The 17,065-nt window shown below is 38.4% G+C and overlaps 1 protein-coding gene and 1 long non-coding RNA gene across 13 annotated transcripts in view; one reads left to right on the forward strand and one right to left on the reverse strand.

Moving 5' to 3' along the window:
• The window catches only part of epb41l2 (erythrocyte membrane protein band 4.1-like 2), a 77,778-nt gene extending 62,545 nt beyond the window's left edge, over window positions 1–15,233 (reverse strand). For all 12 annotated transcript variants that reach the window (XM_012963685.2, XM_012963681.2, XM_012963679.2 and 9 more), the window contains exons 1-2: window positions 15,060–15,233; window positions 407–885 (exon numbers count right to left, since the gene is read on the reverse strand). In XM_012963685.2, coding sequence (XP_012819139.1) covers window positions 407–871 — 465 coding nt within the window. In that variant the 5' untranslated portion in view covers window positions 872–885; window positions 15,060–15,233. The remainder of the gene's footprint in view (window positions 1–406; window positions 886–15,059) is intronic.
• Window positions 15,234–15,343: 110 nt separating this feature from the next.
• LOC116410904 lies at window positions 15,344–15,776 on the forward strand. The gene is made up of 2 exons (XR_004222725.1): window positions 15,344–15,432; window positions 15,553–15,776. It is a non-coding gene; the product is annotated as an uncharacterized LOC116410904 (long non-coding RNA).
• The last annotated feature ends 1,289 nt before the right edge of the window (window positions 15,777–17,065 follow it).

Here is a 17,065-nt window from a genome sequence, read left to right on the forward strand (position 1 = left end):
ACTAAATTACAGAACAATATCAAAATATAAAGAAAATGCTTTATATAATAAAAGACAGACATCGTAAAAATATATAAATGAAATGACACCTTTTGTGTTCACACCACACTTTTCACACCATCATCTCAGCATCATGAATTTAGAACAAAAGGTGCATCTTTATTTGGAATGATATGGATACTCCTGTTGCAAAGAATTACTTTGTTACAGTAAAAATGATGGTCTTGGATTAATATGGAACACAAGTTTCATCTTTGGCTACAAATTGTGGAAGTACAGGGATGGGACCGATTATCCAGAATGCTTAGGACCTGGGGTTTTCCAAGATAAGCATGAGCATTCTGGATATGGATTCTGTACCGATACGGTAATATTTAACATACTCTATTTAAAAACATGTACAAACCTGAATCTCTGTACTAATAGACCGTTTCTCTTCCTTATCATCTGCTTTTATTGCCACGGGCTGATCTTTTTCACCTCCAATATCCACTTCCTCTTTTATCTGAGAGGGACTTGAACCCTCTTCAGCACTACCTTTTTCACGGAGGATGTTTTTGTCTCCATTTTCATTTGTATCAACCTGACTCTGTGATTTTTGTTTTTTAAGCCATGGAGGCAAAAATCTAGAAATCCCTTTGCTTTCAGGTATCTCCTTTTGTCGTTTTCCTGGGCTCTGCTGCCCAGCACTTGTAGAAGGAGAAGGTGGGTCTATTACTTGCTCCGTTTCCCCAGGGTTATTCACAATTTCTTGGTCTATATTTTCTTCTACCTTTTTACTCTCTTTACTAGAAATCCCAGTATGCTCTTCTTGATCCCCAGGCTGTCCTGAATTATTTAATTCAATGCCAGATGTTGTTTCCGTTGTCATGTTCAGAGATTATACTGAAAAAAAAAAAAAAAAAATCAGCATGATTATATAAAACTAAATATCACAAAAATTTAACAAATATTTAAATCAAAAAAGCTCAAATAAAAAAGCACAACATAGTCATCCCATATGTTGCTGGAACATCAGAAAAACTTAGGAGAATTTTTAACAAACATCGCATTCCTGTGTTTTTCAAACCCAGCAACACCCTGAGACAAAAGCTGGTGCACCCTAAAGACCCTACACCCAAGCACCTGGAAAGTAATGTGGTCTATGCTGTCCGGTGTAGTGAAGAGTGCTCTGACTTATACATTGGGGAGAAAAAAAAACAACCTCTCTGTAAGAAAATGACCCAACATAGGCGGGCGAACTCCTCAGGACAAGACTCAGCAGTCTATCTACACCTCAAAGAAAAAAAAGACACTCCTTTGAGGACAGTAACATGCATATTTTGGGCCGAGAGGACAGATGGTTTGAGAGAGGTGTGAAAGAGGCCATTTATGCCAGCCTGGAAAAACCATCCCTGAACAGAGGAGGGGGGCCTGCGACACCGCTTGTCATCAACATACAATGCCGCTTTGACATCCTTACCCCGGCGGTTTCACAACAGTTCACACTTCTAGTCATATACTTTGATGGATTAACGCCTTCATCAATGAGAATCATGGTACCATTGTGATTGGATCATACCTTCTTACACCTGTCAGTTTCAGCTAACACCTAACTGAACAAGTTCAATGGAACCATTGTGATTGGATGTCTGTGACTGTACTACCATCAAGAGTTTAAATACTGGGGAATTCCCTACCAGTCATTTGAACTGAAGAAGCCACTTGGATGAGTGGTGAAACGTTTTCAAGAAAAAAACTCAGAAAAGTCCAGTTGTTTTAGACTTAATTCTACTAGATACTGGATATCATGACCTGGATGAATGAGAATCTTCATAGACCTATAGCGTAAAATCTGGTGTTCGGACGGTGACCTTCTCTGTTTATTTTACACAGCTTTTTACACCGTTTTTTCAGCGAATTCATTTTACACAGCTTAATAAATATGCTCCTTAAAGCGGACCTGTCACCTCCTACGATTATTTTAAAAAGCATATCAATGCAATCTGCAGCTTACATGGACTTCTAATCCCCCTCTGCTACCTCTGTTAGATAAGCCATTATGCTGTGAATCCCCCGTTGCTTCTGAGGTACGGAAGACGAAGGCGCCATTTTTATCCTCCATCTTCTGCCTTCTTAATCTCGCGCATGCGCAGTAGATGAAATTGTGCGCATAACATAGCGTTCTACAGAAAACAGCGCAAGATTAACTAGCGATGGGGGAGAAAGGAGCGGTGACGGTTAGCATTAGAAGATGCCTCTATGCCTTAGGTATAGAGGCAGAGCAGACTGGATTTTATTGACAGCGCTCAGAAACGAGTAGCTGTATCTTTGAAAATACTCAACAAAATGAAAAAAAAAAAAAAACAAGGAATGTGAATTCTAGCAGTAGGAGATTTTTAAGGTAAGGGTGACAGGTACGCTTTAATGTTACCAAATCTGAATGAATTCTTGTCCAAAAGGTTGGGAAACTATTTGTTGTAAAAAAAAAAAAAAAAAATTGTAATTCTAAGCAACTTTTTAATATACATGAATTGCTATTGAATGCAGCATTCTCTGGCTTGGACTCCTGAAATAACATCGGAAGCCAGTAGATCAAAGTGGATTATTAATAGACTTGAAGAAGACAGGACTCCTCTTACATTTTTTAAGAGTCCGACCCAAAGAACAGATAGGGACAAAAAGATTTTGGAGGAGATGAAATTCACTGTGTGCCTGCACCTGGGCCGACTACCCCCAAATCAACATTTTTTTTTTTTAAACATTGATATTGTTTGCTGCAAATGTTAAGTGCATATTGGATTTACCAATCCGCTACAATCTTTCTATATGCAGCTGAATAGTTAGCTATGTAAAATGAGATGCTCCCCTGGTATGACTTTTGGTCATAAAAGATTCATTGTATTGATGGTGTATGGCAACAATGAAAGTTGGCATGGAAAAGTCAGCAAATTATATAGCAGTTAAATCTTACACAGGGGAAAAAGGGGAAGAGAGGCTATTAACCTTTTTAGTGCCACAGGACGTAGAATCTACGTCCTGTGTATCAAAGTACCTAAGAGCCACAGAACGTAGATTCTACATCCTGCTGCACTTCCGGACCTGGGAGCGGAGGAACGGCTTTTCAAGCCGTTCCTTCGCTCCCCACTCGTTCCCCAGCTTCTAGACAACAATCAGAGGGGGGGAACGAGTGGCCCCTGGGGTGCAATCACCCAGGGGCCCCATGGGACATACCTGCCATCCACGTGGCTTTCCCCGGCACTGCTCTCCCTTCTGCAACTTCCCCCTCTGGCCCCCCTGCTTCCTGACCTGCCCCCTCACATGAGCTGATGCTGCTGGTGTGCCAGATGGTTTTTCTCCTCCAGATCCTCACCTAGACCTCAAGTAAGTGGCAAATACACACACAATCACACACTTATTACACTAATACACACTTATACTCACACACACATTTTTGGGAGGTTTTCACACATTCATCACTTACAGCACTTAGAGAAAACTCACACTTGCTTGCAAACTCACACACATGGACACAAAACACATTTTACCTAATGTACACACACACACACACTTACACACTTTTAATTACAATTTTGTAATTTTTTTTTTTTTAATCGCATCGTTTTTATTCTTGCCTGAAAAAAATGTTTTATTGCCATTGCAGATAGTGTATTCGCTAACTGCACTGCACAATACCTTTTGTGTATTATTTTGGAGGTTTCTACTACATTTTCTGTGATTTTGGTGCATTTTTGGGTATTTTACTGCATGTTTAGCCATTTTATAGCATTTTCAGTTATGCATAGTTGTTGTTCGCTTGACTTTGTCTGTAAAACTTATTTGCCCAAGCCAAAATACTCAAACTGTTATTCTGCCCGCAGATATTAGGCAAAAAAAAATAAAAAAAAAAAAATTAGATTTTTTTTTATTTATATCAATTTTATTGCTTTTTACATTGTTCTTTGTTATGTTTCTTTGCACATGGACATTTTGTCTGCTGTATTTCAATTTGGCATCCTCTGTACCCCCACACTGTTTGGTAAATCTATTTATATTGGGCATCAAACTGTTCAGTAGACTAGTGGCGTTACTAAATGTGGGGTACATAAAGGGGCAACATGCAAGCTTTGTGACGATTTTCAGAAATGTCACAAAAACAGTTCTGTTTAGTATAGCTTTGTAATTTGGTAGTTTGCAGTAGAAAGTTTTATTTACCGATTTTTGTTTTGTCAGAATGTGGACTTTCGGAAAATATATAGTTTTCTAGGGTCTCTTTACGGTTAGGGGGTCGTATGGCACATAATACACATACCGGGTGCAAAAACTGCATGAGCCGAAGCATCTTATGTGAAAATTCATATGCACTATTTTTACTTGGGTGCCCCTGTACCCCACATAGTTTGGTAAATCTATGCATATAGGGCATCAAACTGTTCAGTAGACCCCTGGCGTTCATATTTAGAATGTTTTATGTTGATACGGTACAAAATGTGGGGGTACATAATGGGGTAAAATGCAAGCTTTGTGACAATTTTCAGAAATGTCAAAAAAAACGTTCTGTTTAGCATAGCTTTGTAGCTTGGTAGTTTGCAGTAGAAAGATGTATTTACCCATTTTTGTTTTGTCAGATTGTGTACTTTTGGAAAATGTATAGTTTTCTAGGGTCTCCTTACTGTTAGGGGGTCTTATGCCGCATAATGCACATGACAGTAGCTTATATTGCAGTGTATACACTTGTATATGCACTAACTTCCTTTTGGGGTCTCTAAATGCCAGATACATCTGTGATCCTATGCACAATGGGCATGAAACTGTTCAGTGGACCCTTGGCTTTCATATTTAGGGTGTGTTTTCTTGGTACCTAATGTTATGTGGGAGATAAGGTGCTTGAAAGTGGAAGATTTGATGTGATTTTCAGGTATTTCATCAAAACCAACAATTTTGGGAAAGCATTGCGACTCTGTAGTTTGGAGTAGAAAGACATGGGTACTAATTTTGAATTCGCCCGAATGTGTACTTTCCAAAAATATATGGTTTTGGGGGGTCAATGTATTTTTTTGTGTTTTTACCCCACAGAAAATGCAGTAAATGTGTTGAATTTTCAGTAGCTAAAATAGATCTCCGGGGCAATTTGTATGTACTAACTTCCTTTTGGGGTTTCTAAATTCCAGATACATCAGTGATCCTATGCACAATGGGCATCAAACCGTTCAGTGGACCCTTGGCTTTCATATTTAGGATGTGTTTTCTTGGTACCTAATACTATGTGGGAGATATGATGCTTGAAATTGGAAGATTTGAGGCGATTTTTTTTGAATTTTCATAATTTTTTTTATAGAAAATGCTAAATTCAGTAAAGCATTGCCGTTTGGTACTTAGGAGTTGGAAGACATAGTTACCCATTTCGGATTCGTCAGAATGTGTAGTTTTCAAAAATGTATGGTTTCCTGGAGTAAACTTAATGTTTCAGGATTTTTGGCTTTGGAATGTAAAGTATGCCGTATTCTGCTGTAATGCTTTGAAAATTTAGTAATTTACTGCTGGGAGTTTTTGATCTATAGAAGTCAGAAATCTCAATAAAACTATACATATCATGTATTGGCACGTTCGGGAGACATGAGGCTTTCCAAATCAGTTGAATTTTTGTCCATAAAATAAAATATGTTTCTGGTATAAATCCCTATATCATGAAAAATAGCATTTTTTTTTTTTTTTGTATTTCAAGCTCTAAAATCTTGTTCCAGAAGTGGAAATACACACTTAACCCTGCCCCCAGTAAAAGCCTCTAAACTGAGAGAGCACAGAATGTTTACAAAACGTCTGGCACTGAGGGGAACCGAAATGTCAAATTCTGCTGGCACTTAAAGCGTTAAGACTATTTTAAATTGCTTGTAATGAAAGTAAAGAATGCCAAATAACATGCATAACAAAGGAGAGATTTAATGCATTCTTCTTACTGAATTAAGTATGAAAATCATTGCCTGTTTATTTATAGTATAATATACACAAACATGTGAAATATATGCAGTCTAAAAATAGCTGGTCTGAGTGATTAGAGTAATGGATCTTTGCATCTCTGAAGGACACTCCATGTTCTGTCATGATTTTTATGGTATACTTTTTATTTCTAAATTACACTGTTTACATAGCAATTACTCAACCATTTAAAAATGTATTCTTGAACCAATTTAAGTATTTTTTTTTAGTTGTAATATTGAATTAATTAATATTGAGTGCTATTCTGATATCTACTTGGAGCTGCTATCTTGCTAACTTTCTACTGTTCTGCCGATTGGCTGCTCGTGGGCCAAAGGGAAGGGGGTGATATCATTCCAACTTGCAGCGCAACAGTAAAGTGTGACTGAGTTTGACAGAGCACAGGTCACATGGCTGTGGCTTTCTGGGAAATGAAGAATATGGCTAGCCCCATGTAAAATTTTAAAATTCAATATAAAAAACAAATTCAATATAAAAAAAAAAAATCCATTTGCACTTTTGAAAAATGGATTTCAATGCAGGAGTCTGTTGGAGAAGCTCTATTAACTTGTGAATTTCGAAATAAACATGTTTTTCATGACAGCACAAAAAAAAAAAAACCCAACTTTTGTCCCTAAAAACTGAGAAACTGAATTTCATTTGCAAAATAGTGTTTTCTGAAAACACACCTGAAAATGTGGCCCGGTCCGTCTGTCAAATTTTAAAAGTCAATGTGGCCCCTGAGCCTAAAAGTTTGCCCACCCCTGTCATAAAATATACAGATTGCATCTGGGCATTTCCGTACAGGTACTGTAACTTCATTTTATGTATTTTGTAATAATAGTCAGTCATTCTATTACTACCCTCCCATTACTGCTCCATTGTGTCAAACACTTTTAAAGATATTTCTATAGGCCAACAGATGAGGATATGAGCCACCTCTGTAAAAATTTGGTATGTTAACTAATAAAATAAGAGACCATAAAGAGTAAGTTTTGGAATTATTTAAGATAAGGAATTGTGATAGAGGATGCAAAAGTAATTAATTGTAATGAACTCCACATATAAATATTTTCACAACTGCTACTATGTAATGTCTGGAGCTTTTTCCCATAGCCCAGTAACAAAACCACAAAGGTTAAGTAAGCTAGATTAGTGTCTAGGCTACAGCCTGGCTCTGTTTTTATAAGATTTAAATTTCATGCAGTAATATAAAGGGACCTGTCAGAGTCAATCAGTGACACATTTTAGACTTGTCTACAATACATGCAGATACACCTAAATATATTTACAATATTATTTCTCAGTATTATAACTAAATAACCATGAATCATCTGGATGCATCCACATACTGTAAATAAATATGACCATAATTTAAAGCCTTATTACCCACGAAAAGTTGTTGTTGTTGTTGTGACACAAAATGTCATGTTATCACTGTCAGTCTCAGCGGAACTCCTTGAAAAGGAAGGCAAGGATGGAAAGCTTCCGTGGGAAATCATTGTCAGTGTTATTGACATTAATGCAAAATAACTTCATTGAATGAATCCCTTGTGGGTCACTAAACATTCCACTTCTCTGTTAATAGCAACGTTTTGGTTTAGTGCCAGCTGTTGTCCATGCACATGCACTTCCTGCCCTAATGATTTCACCGATAAGGAACGATATGTGGTTGTGCTGATGAATTATGAAGACCCTATGGAGGCCAGAGAAAAAGGGAAGGGCCAACAAGCAAAATGTCTGCAATACCCCTAAAGTTGAAGACATATACCAGTACTAAATATCCATATATTATAAGCGCCTTCCATAAGTATTCACTCCCATGGATTTTGTTACAATCTGGAATAAAGAACATTTTATTGGTACTGTGGACCCAAAATACACCTTAATGTTGAAGTGGGGAAAAAAAATTACTCCATTTTATTTTTTACACTGACAAATACACAATTTGTAAAGTCTTCATTAAATAAGCATTTACCACCTTTGCTGTAAATGGTGGCACTCTCAGGTGGACATATGGCCACCTTTCTACTTCTCCAGTTGTTCAGGCAAACAGCCATGTTCGTCATCTCCTGATATGCCATGAACAGGCTGACATGGTGCATCAGCAGATTAGATTATTAAAATTGCCAGGCATGGATTCTCTGAATTTCCAGGTTTTGCCATTGGCAGATTTTTTTTAAGAAACGGGTGACAAAATTTGGCATGGAAAAATTTGTCGCATGTCAAAAAGAATTGTTGCAAGTGCATCAATTTATTTTGCTGTGTAAAAGATTTGCTAATTTTTTGGTCAAGCGAAACAGGACAGATTCACTCATCACTATTCCTAAAGTATACAAATATTGGTCAGGACTGGCACGCAGCTATACAGATACACTCTAGTGATTTAACCAGTGAGCAATTAAATGCCATATGATTTGAATATGGAGTGTGCTACTGAAAATATCTAATAAACAGCATCGTGAAGACCAAGAAGCAATTAAATAAGTCAGGGGCAGTTTGTGTTATGAAAAAAAAATGCCAAACACTGGATGTCTCCTGGAGCACTATTTAAAAAAAAAAAAAGAACTGGGAAAAAAATGGCACAATGGCATCTGCACTCTCACCATAGTCCAGCAGAAAATTGACCTGCACAATGAGTGTGATGCAGGCGGTGCTAAGCCCCTGCCGGTTTATGCAAAATATAGCAGCAACATTTTGGGGGCGTATCCCTTCGTCAGACATTTTGAATAAACACGCAGGGGCTAAGTACCGCTTGCATCACACTCATTGTGCAGGTCAATTTTCTGCTGGAATCTGCCTAAAAAGGCCATCTAGCAATACTCACATACTAGGTAAAGGAGGATATTAATTATAGAACCAACCAAGAGGCCATTATTGAAAAATAAAACATACTTTAATGTAAATTTAGCAAGTAATGAGTACAAGAGGATGAATGCTGCTACTCTGTAGAGCAAGGTTACATTGCGACCCTCTTCCTCAGCTGGTTGCTTGCTATCGCATTGGAGTAAGGCATAGGGGCACATTTACTTATCCACGAACGCTCCGAGCGTTTGTTCGATCAATCCAATCATATTTTCCGCAACTTTTTCGTACTTTTAGCGTGAAAAAATCGTATCGGTTTTGCCCCTGTTTACAATCGTAAGTATGGTATAAAACTTAAGCTGGCCATACATAGGCCGATAAAAGCTGCTGACTCACCGCAAGTAAGACAAGAACTGCATTGGATGTGGTTCTTTTCAGTGGGTCTCCACAGACCCAGCTGTATTATCTGATCATTGGCCCATCAACTATTGGTTGCTATCCATGAAAGAGATGCTTATTTAACAAATAAGAATTGATTGGGTAATTAAGCCTTTATTCATAATTTACCTTTATATGCAATTGCAATAATTCTGAATGCTTGCTTACATCATTGTTGGTGCTTGCAGTCAAACAAATAACTCACATATACTGACTTGCCTTGAAATCATACAGAATAATTCACCTGTGCAGTCTGGTTTCCATTTGTACCATCACAACGCAGTTGAAAGTTATTGTAATGAAACAGTGAAATCTACAATATGGATCAGCTCTGCAGCAAAGTATTAAAGGGTTATTTCAGCATTTGCTCTCCTGTGCACTTTAAAGGAGAAGGAAAGGCTAATAAAAAGTTGATCTCAAGCTGCAGGCATACCTTCAGTTCTCTCAAGTGCCCTTAAGTCTCCCCATATTTCACCTGTTCAGATGATCAGAAGCCAAACAGGAAGAAAAAACGCTGAGCTGTGTAAAGAAAGTTCCCATAATGCCTCGCTCCTGCACCAAGACCCAAACCAGTGTACATGCTCAATTTGTAAGACTATGAGGAAGCTTCCTGCTGATTGGCTCAGGAAGTGTGAGTTCTTAGCATTCTTGAGGGAGGGGGGACCAAGAGAGGGGAGAAAAGGAGAGTAGCGTGTTTCTGGCTCAGGAAAAGAGATGCAACAAATCTTTTGACAGAGAGTGAGTGCTTATGGCTGTATTTACATAGGCCTTTCTGATAAAGCTTAATTAGTTTTTACCTTTCCTTCTCCTGTAAAGCTCCCACTGGGCAGAAACAGTACTGCATATACCCATACAAGCAGATAGCAACACTGAAGGCAGAAAAAAAATATGTTCTTTTTCTTTTTATGATCAGATTTCAAGGGCACTGACACATGAGACAGAATAATATAAACTACAGTGCTGGAACACATTAAAATACACCATTTGGAAAATGCATTCTACAGAAGCAAATCATTACTAATCAGCAATCCACCATGTGTTTATAAAAATGCTGACACAATCATCCATTTGAAAAGGTTACATAGGAATCAGTGCTGCCCTGCAGCAATATGTATTTTTATATTAACTCACGCATCACCTTTAATTTTATGTATCCTTGGCTAAAAGGGAATCTCACCTTCAATGTACCGTAACCGTAATGGTAGATTTTTTCCTCTTTTGTACAATCTTAGTTTGCAATGTTAAACTAGTTGTTGGAGTGCTCAGATACCAGCAGCCAATAAACTATTGTTCTGTGATGCTACAATACCATAAAATATAATACTGCACTTTTAACATTATTCTAAATGCAATGTTGTCCTTCTAAGGGCTCTGGCACACGGGGAGATTAGTCGCCCGCGACAAATCTCCCTCGTCACGGGCGACTAATCTCCCCGAACTACCATCCCACTGGCGAACATGCAAGTCGCCGGTGGGATGGTACATGCTGCACAGGCGATTTTGGCAAATCGCTGAAGTTGCTTCGCGAGGCTTTTACGGCGATTTGCCCAAATCGCGCCGCCGCCTTACATTTTCGCCGGTGGGATGGCAGGTGATGGCAACTCGGGGAGATTAGTTGCCCGCGAACAGAGAGATTTGTCGCGGGCAACTAATCTCCCCGTGTGCCAGAGCCCTTAAACCTTACACCACTAAAATACTGATAAGTACTGACTGCTCCCTTCTGCCCTGCCATTAATGCGCACTGGCCTGCACACAGGGTGCATTTTGGCATGAAGTGCCAAAATCAACCCATTGAGCACACAGACAGGCCGATACCAAGCCTGTCACTGGAGATCATGCCTAGAAAAACATGCCCCTAAGTAAATGGTTCTCAAGTGTTAAAGGACAAGGAAAGTAAAACACCCTGAGGGAACTTGAGGGTACGATGACTCCATCTTTCCTCCAGACCCAAGAGTGGCAAACTAGGCTAGACATACCCCCATATATAATAAAAAGCACTAAGTCTGCCCAGGTGCAGTAGGCCATAGCAACCAATAAGATGTTTAAAATAGTCAGGCAACTAGTAAATCCTACCTGGTGATTGGTTGATATAGGTGAGGTGATTAGACCTGTACCAAACGTAGTACCTTTTATAACATAGTGTACTAAGCATGGGCTGGTTTACTTTTTAAAAGAAGACACGCACCAAGCCCAGGTTAAAAGTTTAGCAACTTAGCTCACTGTGGAGTACCTTGGAAATGGAATTTGTCCCAGTGACTTAAACAGATTGGTATAAAACAGTGATGGAATTGGCCTACCATAAAAAAAAAAAAAACCCACACAAACACACACCCACCCCATCATTGTTTAACAAATATTGATGTTATTCTGGTGCATGACATCATAGATAAGAACAAAAGAGATAAATATATTTAATTTTACATTTATTGTGTTTTTACAAAATATTCCATTAAACAGGTAGAATCTCCAGCTGTATGAATGCAGTTTTGAAGTAGTTTTATGTGGCCACCACAAATATATGTATTCTACTATAATTGGACCACACCAGAGCAGGTATACATGTCCTCTTTTCCAGTTGCCCACAATGCCCTACTTGCCCCAGTTTGTGCTGTTATTCGTGATGCTAATGTTTCTATAAAACAATACCTTTGCTCTTCATAAATTTATGCAGATGGCAAGTGTCACTGTCTCATGTGACCCAATTTGTCTTTTCATTGCAGCAGCTGTTTTAGTTTTGTACACATAGCCCAATTGCCACTAGCATTCTTCCACCACAGATACTATATCTAAAGCGGTTTTGTTGTTTGACTTGAAAGTTATGCTGTTTAGTCTATTATATGTTAAAATAAATATGGTTTACATTACAAACAAAATGTCACATTTTAGCAGCTTTTGGACTTAAACATGCAAAAAACCCCACTATTTGTAACAGTGAACTACACATATATTCTTCCCAAAACCTGTGAGATGTTTAGTTGTTAATGGACTCATTGATCACGCTGATGCTCCCTACACTTCCTTATCATAACCAATGATTCTCCACATACTTTAATTGCATGAATGGGCATTTGCCATCTTTTACTCAAATCTCATTGGTACAATGAATCAAAAGTAAAGAATGCATTTATCTTTAATTGTACCCCTACCCATTATAGTTTGACTTTTCATATACGATTTACAAAATTCAAGATAGCAAAAAAAAAAAAAAAAAAAAAAAAAAAACCAACAACTTCATGGTCATTAGTCCAACTGAAGTTATCGATCTCTGTATAAACAACCCCTTAGCTGTAGTCTTTGATAGGCTTTGGGATAAGAGGCAGTTCAAAGTATAGGGGGCTTATTTGTGGTCTTGTAATTTGTTTTTATAGCTCCTGCTCTGTATAGTAGAATCAGAAATTACAGAAATAGATATTTCTTAGTTAAAAACAACCCTCATGTATTGAACTTATGATGTACAAGTATTATCAACAAACATTAACAACCCTGAGAACATCTGCCTTGAAGAAGGGGCCAAAAAAGCTGTGTTCTTGCTTGAATTTAACGTTATTCTATTCAGTCCATTATATGTTAAGATTAATACTGTTTACATCTCACATGCATGCTGCTGTTCAGCCATATAAGCACATGCATTACCATGCTATTGAACACATTAAAAACCAGCACATGGGGAAGCATAGTAGATCACCTGTGTGTAAGGGTGTGAGCTACTAGAAGTACCACCAGACAAATTTACCCAGATAGTAGGGAAATATAGTTGACAAGTTGCCCAACCAAATCGGAGAAGGTATGGCCATCTTAACACTGGTGGTATCCTATTTCCATTCCTATAGGCAAGATTACTCTCTGGGTTTCTGTTCATCTCTGACATTCCGTGTCTTATGTATGTCACTTCAGCTCTAAATATTAAACACTGGAAGAAGACCCACCTTATCAAGACTATACCCTGGATCCCATGAAGCCAAAATCCCATTACACCAACAACCTCACATTTCTATTTTTCTCCAAACCCTCAGAAATAAATAGCATCTATACCCTAGATCAATACTTGTTTTACATAGTGGGGCAATTAAATCACAAACAGCATGCTGGACAGCCAAATTCAATGACAATTATGACATTATATATGGAATGCAAAAAGAAATGTAAAATGAGTGTATAGAAACCCAACAAGGCTTTAGTTAATTATTCAGTAATTTAAGATCGCTGCCAAGAAGCAATTTGTCTTCTCCCACGGTGGGCCAAACTGAGCTATCCATCATGTTTACTCCATGTCAATAATCAGATCATGGGAAGACAAGCCCATGTATAAAGTAGCTGACAAAATGTCAAGATAGCCCAAAAGTACAAAGTCCACATATATTCTCATGTGTAGTGTATGACTATTAAAGTCATACAGGGGTGCAACATTATAAATGTCATCTATTACATCAGGTGTCCTTGTGGTCTGTGCTATGTGGGCCAGACAAGTAAATAGAAATCCAGCATCCATAACTATAAACCGCACATGAAGATTGATAATGCTTAAAGGAAAGAAAGAAAAAACACTTTGGCCAGACATTCTTTTTTTTATTTTTTTAAACATGTTAATCAGGTGTCTTAACTTAAGATGACAGATATTGAAACAGAAAAAGGTAGCTGAAGGGCAAGATAAAAAGGAGAATATTTTTACAAAAGGAATGTGGTCTACAAAGTTCCCACGTGGCCTTAATGATGAATAATAAATCATGTTATTTAATAATACAATAATTTAATAATTCCTCATAACTCTGTTCTGTTTTACCAAATTTGCTGTTTTGTAAGATTTTTATTTCCACTGTTATAATGAACTCTGTGAAGCACTTTATAGTCCAAAAATGTAAGCTATGACAAAACTCTTGGAAGGCTAATTGCGCACTTTTGCTGGGTTGTATGTCTGCCAAAGGGGTGTGTCCTCAAAACGGTGCATTACACTCATTAAACACGCATGGGTTTTTCTCCACCTGCAAATACCCCCTCATTCTATATCTATACCAACAAATCCCAATAAATGCAATAGGAAAAGAGTTTGTGTATTCAGTCTCATTTTACCCAAAAGAATAAAAATAAACTGGACAACCACATGCCAAGCACTGCATTTAATATACGTAAGCATACTCATAGCCCACATATAGTAACAGCAGAAATAACTGGGGCAGACACACTGTAACACAGCAAAAATACATATTTTTATACTCAGCAACCTAGAGCACAATCAGTGTAAAATAAAACACAATCAATGTATACATGCTCAGCATGGGTCTATGACACAGTTACATATTTTCTTAACAACTAACTGAATCAAAGGCTGTCATTCTCATGAAAATAATTATTAATATTGTTTATTGATATAGTTCTGACATATCCCTAGTGCTCCAAGTGACTGTTTTGATATGGAGTATTTTGCAAGAGAAACTCGCTTGCCAGATGCTATTCAGGGACACTGACCTAAATATAAGTATTGAAAATAACTATGCTGACAGACCACTAAGCAATTAATAACATAGTTGATTCACATCCCCAGCGCAGAGGGCAAGTAAATGTAGCAAACCCATTCAATGCAGCGATAGCAGTCCCCAGCCAAAAGTGCCGATTGTTTCACTGAAGATTTCCCCAAAAAGCACAGGCAAAGTCAAAACTCAAGCAAATGAATTTGAAAACAAGCAACACGCCATAAAAACTGAAATTGAAAGAAAAAGCTTTTTTGGTGGTTTAAAAAAATAATAAACATATTAACTACTGTATAACTTTTTGCATTCTAGGCATGGTTTTGATGATGATAGTGATGAAAAAAAGCATATGCTCAAATAAGGCACACATTGTAAATATCTAAATGCCCAACATACCTCCCAAGTGTCACACACGCAGGACAGTCCCGATTTTCATAACACAGCCCGTAATCCTAGGTCGCTTCTTAAATATCCCAGATCGCTTTTTAAATATCCCGCATCACCGTTGAAATTGCCCCTAGTTCCTCAGATGCAGCAGTCCCGCTCTCGCACAGTTCGGTCGCGGCTACAGAGTATATACGCGCAGTGACGTGGCACGTAGCCGCCTGGGGAGTGACTAGCACGGCCGGAGCAATCAGCGTCACACAAGCACTGGCTGCTAGCAACACGCGGGTGTCTGTGGGGAGTTCGGCAGGCCGCGGTCATCCGCTCACATGTTTAGTGTTTTACTCACAGCTCGTACTTTTACACAAAATGATGGCTGCTAATTGTACGTGTAGACACTATAGTTTCCGCTCACAAAATCCGACCACAGCAAAGTAATTTGTTTACTTTGACGCCAACTTGTTCCAGGTAACAGTAAAACAATAATTGCATTTTTACCCTGCAGGTATTGCAGCCATCAGGTCCTTCTCTTCCAACAATACTAAAGCAGTGATCCCCAACCAGTGGCTCAGGAGCGGCATGCTGCTCCCCATCACCTTGGATGTTGCTCCCAGTGGCCTCAAAGCAGGTGCTTACTTCTGAAATCCTGGCTTGGAGGCATAAGGACCATGGAGCACATCCATCAATGTACAATTGAGTCTGAATACTAAAAATTAATTTTTTCTCTAAGTTTTAGAATTGTGTGTTTTTTCTGCAATTTTTTTTTCATTCATTTGCATGACTTTTTCGTACTTTGCGACAATTTGTGCTACAAAATTGTATTTGTCGGAACCAGTACAAAAGTTTCATATTCATTCAAGCTTCGGTATCATGACTTTCCTTTGGCCAGGTTAAGTGCCACTGAGTCCTATGGGAGGCTTCCAAAATCATGCACAGAAGGATCAAAGTCAGAAAGTTTTTTGCACAGTTTACTTTTGGATCGTACCACAATATTTTCGTACGATAACAATGTGAATTATCAGGAAATTAACGCACTTCAGAAATTTTCGTGTTTAATCCCAAATTTTCCTAAATGTACTTTTTAAAATCCAAAATTCGGACTAAATCCAGCCCCATGTGTACTGCCAAACAGAGCCTCCTGTAGGCTGCCAGTCCACATTGGGCTACCAAATAGCCATTCACAACTTTTATCAGTCAACTCCTATGAACTTTTTTCAACTTTTTTTATATTTAAATGTTGCTCACGGGTCAAAAAGGTTGGGGACCCCTGCGCTAGAGCCTCTGTTCCAAATTTTTTAAGTAGTGTTTCAGCTGCTTTTTTTTTTTTGTTCCTGGCAGTTTCCTGCAATACCTGTCACAAAGCTTCAGCTCCCAATAACTAAGGTACCAATAAAGGAGAGAAAAAAACTAATCAACCTTGGCAGTGGGTGTCATTTGCTAGGCACTTTCCATTAATTATACTCGCTAGAATGAGATCCCGGCCCTGGACTTTGCTGGTGCCATGTCAGTCCAGGGCAGGGGTCCTCAAACTTCTTAAGCAAGGGGCCAGTTCATGGTCCCTCAGACTGTTGGATGTGAAACACTGGAGTTTGGTTCTACTGTTTATGTGCATCTGCCCAGGGCTGTAGAGAGGGTCCACATTGAGCAAAGAATTGATATTAGTTTCTTGGGCCAGTGCAGTGATGAACTAAGATTAGCAACAGAGCAGGGTCTCGGGTTACAGATTATACTCACTGAGGGCTTACTAACAATTTGCAATTTGTTTTATCCTCTCTTCTTAGAGCTCTGGCTTGTGCCAAGGAACCTAAAAAAAAAAACCACTTTTTATGGTTGCCAACAATATCCACCACAGCCTTTGCTCCCAAAGTTTTAGCAAAAGCAATACATTTTTTTTTCTCCGCTTATTTAAGATTCTTCTTGTGTCTGGTGGTTACCAGCAATACCCACCACCACCAGATTTTTATTGTTTCTATGCCCTAAACTCTGACAAAAATAAATCTTTTTATCCTGGTTCTGAC

The sequence above is a fragment of the Xenopus tropicalis genome, chromosome 5 (assembly GCF_000004195.4).
Source record: "Xenopus tropicalis strain Nigerian chromosome 5, UCB_Xtro_10.0, whole genome shotgun sequence".
NCBI classification, from domain to species: domain Eukaryota; kingdom Metazoa; phylum Chordata; class Amphibia; order Anura; family Pipidae; genus Xenopus; species Xenopus tropicalis.